The sequence below is a fragment of the Oncorhynchus tshawytscha genome, linkage group LG07, assembly GCF_018296145.1.
Source record: "Oncorhynchus tshawytscha isolate Ot180627B linkage group LG07, Otsh_v2.0, whole genome shotgun sequence".
Lineage (NCBI taxonomy): Eukaryota > Metazoa > Chordata > Actinopteri > Salmoniformes > Salmonidae > Oncorhynchus > Oncorhynchus tshawytscha.
This window is the reverse complement of record NC_056435.1, coordinates 1,884,169-1,891,269: the sequence shown is the minus strand read 5'-3', so window position 1 is coordinate 1,891,269 and position 7,101 is coordinate 1,884,169. Positions and strand designations below refer to the sequence as shown.

At 44.5% G+C, this 7,101-nt stretch overlaps 1 protein-coding gene across 19 annotated transcripts in view; it reads right to left on the bottom strand.

Moving 5' to 3' along the window:
- Positions 1-269: 269 nt before the first annotated feature.
- The window catches only part of LOC112235584 (tensin), a 249,505-nt gene continuing 242,673 nt past the window's right edge, over positions 270-7,101 (bottom strand). For 14 of the 19 annotated variants that reach the window (XM_042323789.1, XM_042323791.1, XM_042323795.1 and 11 more), the window contains 11 exons: positions 6,994-7,023; positions 6,312-6,384; positions 5,581-6,197; positions 5,152-5,367; positions 4,903-4,998; positions 4,665-4,814; positions 4,384-4,416; positions 3,716-3,884; positions 3,467-3,535; positions 3,312-3,341; positions 270-3,148 (listed from right to left, as the gene is read on the bottom strand). In XM_042323789.1, the coding sequence (XP_042179723.1) occupies positions 3,019-3,148; positions 3,312-3,341; positions 3,467-3,535; positions 3,716-3,884; positions 4,384-4,416; positions 4,665-4,814; positions 4,903-4,998; positions 5,152-5,367; positions 5,581-6,197; positions 6,312-6,384; positions 6,994-7,023 (1,613 nt within the window). In that variant the 3' untranslated portion in view covers positions 270-3,018. The remainder of the gene's footprint in view (positions 3,149-3,311; positions 3,342-3,466; positions 3,536-3,715; positions 3,885-4,383; positions 4,417-4,664; positions 4,815-4,902; positions 4,999-5,151; positions 5,368-5,580; positions 6,198-6,311; positions 6,385-6,993; positions 7,024-7,101) is intronic. The other 5 variants (XM_042323797.1, XM_042323807.1, XM_042323808.1 and 2 more) reach the window with 3 other exon arrangements.

Genomic DNA, 7,101 nt, shown 5'->3' with positions numbered 1-7,101 from the left:
ACTCCTCGGCCAGAGCGTCCAGTGCGCGCTCTAAACACTCCGAGAGCGAAACACTCCGAATTTATGAATGGACAATCTGACAACGCTCTGTATTTACTAACGCCCAGAGCGCACTCAGAGTGAATTTATGAACGCACACGTAGAGAGTCATAGCCATAAAGATCATACAATTCAAAACATAACGCTATGGTCATAAGCGATGTGTTACCATAGAGACACAGTTAAGATGACTACACACAATGAGTGAGAAAATGAACGCTCAAACCACCTTATGTTTTACTGTAACAGATTTGTATTGCTTTAATGTTTTTTTCCTCCTCAGGAACAGGTAAGCCATGACAGTATAATGCAAATAAAGAAAACACACAAGACCCCTCTGTACATCCTTAGTAGTACATTCACACACTCATTAAGTCCTGTCTGTACACTGAACTCCTCCACACACCTCCACACAATAATACATTCCATTTCCATTGGTTAACACTGACTGACAGCCGCGGGGTCATGTAGCTTGAAATGTTGAGGACTCAAAAATAAAAAATAAAAACATACCAGCAAATAAAGAATAAATAAGGAGAATAAATAAATCATGTTACTTGTGAATGGGCCACGGTTTGGACATCAGGGTGACTACAGCTAGACGTAGTAGCTCAAATAAAAGAAATTTTGCCTTCACTGATATTCACATGAAATGATATAAAGTAATTGTTTGCATCTCTGCATCTGTTGTATGGTTGTGGTATTCCATTGGTAAGTGCTTGGTATTTCTAAACGGGTTAACAATAGTCCCAACTCCAATCAGTTGCAATGGAGAGGACAAGAGAGAGAATAGAGAAGTTCATATATAATGGTGGTGTTAGTGGTATGTGGGTCTGCATATTTACTGGCAACAGAAGTAACATTTATGAATTCATTCGGCTTAGCAACACAATTTCCTTGGAAAAAAGCCAAACATGTAGACACCATAGAAGTTATGTGTTTGAATCTTTGGCAAATCATAATGTCGGTACGATGGGTTGCACATTGCTGTTTACATATTGCATTTAAGGTCGACTTCTAAATTAAATGTCCTCATGCTTCCCTTATAAAAACTTCTTTTTTTTTTAAGAACATTTCATATTTTCATAATGTGGTAAATCCATATTCAAGAGCTGACCCTAAAACTGGCAATAACATTTGCCAGGTAACTGATATTATTCGCTGTATTATGGCAGCGCATAAGACAAACTTGAACATTATGTTGGTCTACCACCCGGATGGTTTTGTCCATGCACTTTTCCTGTAAAAATCCTACGCTTTCATCCCATACATGCCTAACCTCAATCTCTGAGAACGCGAAGAAGAAGAAGCATGACGAGCTAGAACAAACATACATGTACTGAGTAATGTACACCATATATATCCAAAAGCCTTTCAAAATCTCCCGACTTTGAAATCATTAGCCAAAATAAGTATTTTTTTCTCAATCCTTAAGGTAATCTTCTTTATGTAGACTGTACAATATATGTATATATGAGTTATCATGGAGGAACAAAGCAACAAAAATAAATATTTTTTTTTAGCTATGTCACCTTTCAAAGTAGTATATCTATATACATTTGATATCAATATCATTTTTCCTTAGCTTATGGAAGATGGGTGAGTGGTGTGTGTTTGAGAAGCAGGCATTTACACACAGTGTGACAACCTCTACGTTTGTCTAAAGGTATGTAGATGCGATCTGGTGAGAGGATAAATTCCCTTTTGGTTAAAAATGAAAGACGACCTTGCTTGATACAGTGAAACCCTGCAGCAAGATTTAAAAAAATATCGCATCTCACCATCGAGTAACTACTTCAACAAAAGGCTGTCTACATGTTCTTTTTTCTTTTTACGACTCTTTAGTAGAGTCCAAAAATGGTTTATAATATCATGCAGTCTCTAACAAGGCAAACAACCTCTGTTTTCTTGTCTTAGGGTTAAAGTCTTCATAGAACACAGCGTAGAATGGCCGTTTTGGTGATGTTGAACGTAGCTTAGAGGGAGGGGGGTGCAGTTGGACTAAAACATGCAGGACAGTGCCTAGGGCCCAGGGCTTGGACCAGTCCCTGGTGTTTGTTTCCAGTGTGTTGATTAGCAGTGTCTGTGAGCAGCCAACAGGTGAGGATCAGTCTGAGTCAAGCAGGATTGAGTTCAAACGTGGATAATCGGCACCACCGTGTGGACAGGAGGAGTGACAGCAGTAGATTTACCAGCTGCTTTTCCACAGGCCAGAGTAATCCATCTCCCACATCTGAAATCAATCAGTGCGCTCCAGGATCGACTGGTCAAGTCTGGACCTAACATAAGCAATGTGTTTTATGAGAAGGTTGATCTGCTCTGTGAAGTTGAGCACAGTTTATTTTTCTCGCTGTTGAGCCCTTTACAACATACAACAGGCCTGGGAAATGTCCACTCCAGGGTTCACAAATGACTTTAGTGGACCAAGCTTAAAGATCGAGCTAACATGCAAAATGTCTTCTTAAATATTCTTTAGTAAGAAGCCACTGAGGCAAACTATTTTTCTGAAGACAGAATAAAGTTCAAGAAGAAAGCATTCTTTCTGTTTTTGTCTGTTTCATTTCAACAGTCCCGTTGTAAAAAAGAAAAACGGAGAAAACCTACAACGCCTTAAACTGACCGTCTAATAATGACATACTTGTTCTGAGTGCTACCTTTGGTAAATCAATCCGAAAACCTGATAAATGTCAGTGTCCTTTTCTCCCACTGATACTTAGTTTAGCACACAGCTCCTCCACCTTCTTCCTTCACCTTCTTCCTCCACCAGCTCGAGACACATTATCACTGTCACCACTCCAGCCACAACTTCCTCTGACGCCATCTTGGATTACCTCCAAGTCCTTAAAACATAAAATCTCCCAGAATAAAACAAAGAGAACATATCTCAACAAAAAGAACAGAAGAAAATAATGAAACACAATCCAAAATTAAGAAAAAAAATGGAAGACCAAAAGAATGACTGCCAGGGGTTCGTTGGTTTCATTGCCTCATGACTTTAGAGACGAAGTTGACGATGGCTGAAGCAGGCTGGTCGGGGTCCAACTCGGCAAACAGGTGGCTGACGTTGTCCGTTGTGCTTCCTTGTTTACGTGCCACGAAACCAAACAGTCTGAAGTTTAAAGAGAAATAAAAGCCTGGTTTGAATATATAGGAGATGGTTCATGATTTGATGTAGTTATTTATAGGCCTATGTGGACCATGGGACTTATTTGTCCCATCTAGTTAATGACCTATTCTATGTATAATAGAGTGATTTGAGTTGTGAGACCTACTTTGCCGTTCCACCTCCTTCCTTGCTCCACCTGTGAAGACGAGATGTGACAAATTAATTTTGGAGGAACAATCAACAAACCTTCCTTATGTAGGCTACATTTGCACTATTTTCACTACTTTAGCACAGCAGAAAGATCTGGTCTCAAACACTTACTTCCTGTCCTGGGGGTCAATGTCGCAGTAGGTGACAGTGTTGATTGGGTAGTGCCTTCGGAAGAAGACCCTGGGGCAGGAGAAAACTCAGAGTTAGTGTTGTAAATCTCATCTTGTCAACAAGCTAGCTCAATTCAAGTAAAACAGTTTGACATGCTAGTATAGCAGTCAGAATCAATGATTGAATACCGACAGATTTCTATGACTCTGACTATGGGTGTAGGGTGCTGTTTCCATGGTTACTACTCACTTCCTTTGGCTATCCGTGAGGGTGATGCCCTGCGACGACACTTTGAAGTGGACGGTTGTTGCCACGGGCAACGGATTGACGGCCACCGTTTCGCTGATTGCCTTGGCGACGGCCTGAGGACCGGTCAGAGACTCCATGTCCACAGAGCTGATGTAAAGAACATTGCATGCTGGGAGAGAACAAAAAAAATGGTGCAAATCAGTCACTGTTGAAAATGAAGCAGTGAAGGAGTTCAACTACCAACAATTAGTGCAATCATTTGAACATGTTGTGGATAAGTGTTGAGAAACAGATCGAGGCAACAGCTGGCTGTATATTAGTGGCTCCATATCTTTCCTTTCTTCTCCGATCAGAATGCTCACTCCATGCATTTGTTGGTAGGTAGTGCCATGCTATCTCTACCAAAGAGAACAGAACACACGTCCAATCCAGAAGACAATGTTTCAAACCTCACAGCTGCCCTGCATAAGACCTAAAGAACAGCGTTATAGAAACACACTTCACTCGTTTGAGTGACAACCATGACAAGCAAAGATGTGACTAAGGCAGGCATGGTAGTGAGAGGGAAGCTTCTGTGGTGACCATGCAGAGCTGAAATATCAGATCGGGGAGTGTGGGGACAAGGGGGTTAATAATGCCAAAATAGAACCCAAAAACACAGTATTTACCATGGGCCTCCTCGGGGACTTGTTGCTGTGCTACTGCAACATAACAGGGTATCCGAGCATGAGAGGAGAAACAAAACCACTGTAGTACATGAAAACTATGTATTTGCGTAACTGCATAGTAATTACATAGGTACTACAGTAGTAAAAGTAAAACAGAATTTGGCCGATTATTATTAGTTTGTTGTTATATGTATCTACTGTTGTAATAGAAGGCTCGGAATGGATTGATGATCAACTGAAAGAGAATGGGCTGAATAATGCAGGGTGCAGTTTGTCCTCACCTGCTCCTTGTTTCACCAGCTCGGCCACTGTGTCAGTGGGAGTGTCCAGCTCCAGGGCCTCCTCATTGGGATCTTTGCTGGGGATCATCAGCTTGCAGGGCAGGGCCAGAGGAGTCATCGAGTGTTGGTACACCAGGGCAGACAGACATCCTGCACACACACATGATTAGCAAGTGTACTTACTTGCTGGAGGGCTAATGAAGGAGTTCTCTGTTGAATATGCATGTTTAGAACTCACCAAAGTAGGGTTCGTTGGGACAGCCCTTCAGACGCACACCTTTAGGGCTCGTCTCAATCAGGAAGTGCCTCACCAACTCGCTCGCGATGTCACCAACTGCCAAAAAACAAAACAGTAAACACATCCTTTAATCAAAGGTCTCTGATCGAAGGTCCATTTTTGCACTTTCACTCCTAAAGATTAAGGTTGGGATTCGGGTTAGGGTGATCTGATCCTAGACCTGCGACTAAGATTAAAGATCTACTGTACCTTTCTTGTTGGCCTGGGCGGTGGGAGGCGGGCAGGCCACCTTCATGGCCAGGCCGTAGGCCCCTCTGAAGGAGTGACTGTCCCTGATGACGAAGGCCCCTGGCTCCCTGTCTCTCAGCAGACTGATGGCCTGCTCTCTGGAGATGTCTGGCTTGTACCAGAACTTAGACGTGTCCTGGACAAACTTCACGTTCAGCCTGATGTCTGGACTCTGGTCTGTAGAAGTAGTGACAATGGTCAAAGCAATGAAATAGGGATGATTCTGAGACTTTCGTCCATCAAAATAAGCACTGTTTGACTGTACAGTTTCTGCTGTGCATGATTGAGTATGACCGCTCACTTGGCTACATCTGAATAGATTGAATAGTTATAAAGAACATGGCAGAGACTAGGGCTAGAAGCTATTCAGGATTGGACCTCCTCTCTCACCGTAGATGGAGAATTTGGAGAGGTCGGGTAGGGTGTGAGAGGTGGACACACTGGGCGTGCTGCCTCCACTGGGTAAGGTGGGTATGGTGGTCTTCCCATCCAGAGTCCCATACGACAGCCCCACATTGGACCTCTCTCCACTGGGCATCCGCCTCTTCTCTGGAAGCATCGGCTGGGGCGACACTGGGAAGGAGGGCGTGGGTGGTGCCCCCTGTCTGTCATCGGGCGTAGTGTGGCCACTGGCCATCGGGTGGCGCCCCATCAAAGGGCTAGGAGGGACGGCGGCGGTTCTGGAGCCTCTTGAGGGGATCACAGGGCTGCCGGGTACTTGCACCCTGTTTCCATTGGGCGATGTGGGGTGACGAGCCAGACCCGGGCTGGCCTGGTTGGCCAGGCGGCGCTGGAGGGCGGGGCTTGGTGGGGTGTTGGTGGCCACCGTGCGGTGGAGTGTGTTGGGGCTTCCGGGGACGGTGTGGAGGGGGCCCACGATGCTGACCTGGGATCCCTCAGGGGAGTGGGGGCCGTAGGACGGAACGGGGTTGTGCTGGGCACTCTCCAAGGGGTGGGAGGGGAAGCCGGAGTCAGCCTGGAGCCGAATGGTGGAAGTCATCCTCATGCTGCAGAGAGAGAGAAACACTGAGCTGTAACCTAGGACTATCTTTATTCCTCTTCTTTCAAGAGTTTCCCTGGGTTATCCAAACTCTGTGCCCCGGGAACAGTACAGTACTCACCCGTCTGGGCTGTGGATGGGACTACTGGAAGATATAGGATAATTTAGGGGGTGTCCACCATAACCACGGCCGTCTGTAGTGAAAACACACACACATATATTATTATTACACTGTTATTGTCAGGCTAAACAGGGAGTGAAAGGGATGCTGTTATGAGGGGGACCGACAGAAACCTGGTGAGGTCATTCCCAAAACAGTACAAAAAGAAAAGAAACATCCTGAGGGAGACTCAAAGTGGGATTAACACAGATGCAAAGTTGAGAGGTGGAGGCATTAAACAGGCCCACTCAACAGGCTAACAACCAAAAATATAGATTTGATACCTAACCTACTGTAACCTTACCTCACACCTTAACAAATTCCTTACTTTAACCTGAACTCTTTCTTCACGTTTCAGAAACTTTGGGACGCATTGGGCACCCAATGATATTTGAGTAGAGGCAGGACTTAACCACTGATAGCCAATCACAACAGAATGTTTGCGGTTGCAGCCTGTATAGTGGGACTGTGTTATTCCTCTAGAAGCAAACAACAGAAGGTAGAGCAAAACCGAGACGCCATAACAAGATCCTCCTGTCAAAACGAGTGGTTTTCAAACATGGCCGAACACAAAGGATTATGGGTACTCTGTGTGACGGGGATGAGAGGTTGATGCCACATGTTGCCATAGAAACACCCTTACCTTGCTCCTCATCGCTTACAGATTCATAGTCTGACAGAACAGAAAGAATAAGTAGAAGAAGAAAACAGTCGGTGATTGAGGGAGAGGTGAGAAAAAGAGGAGGAGGAA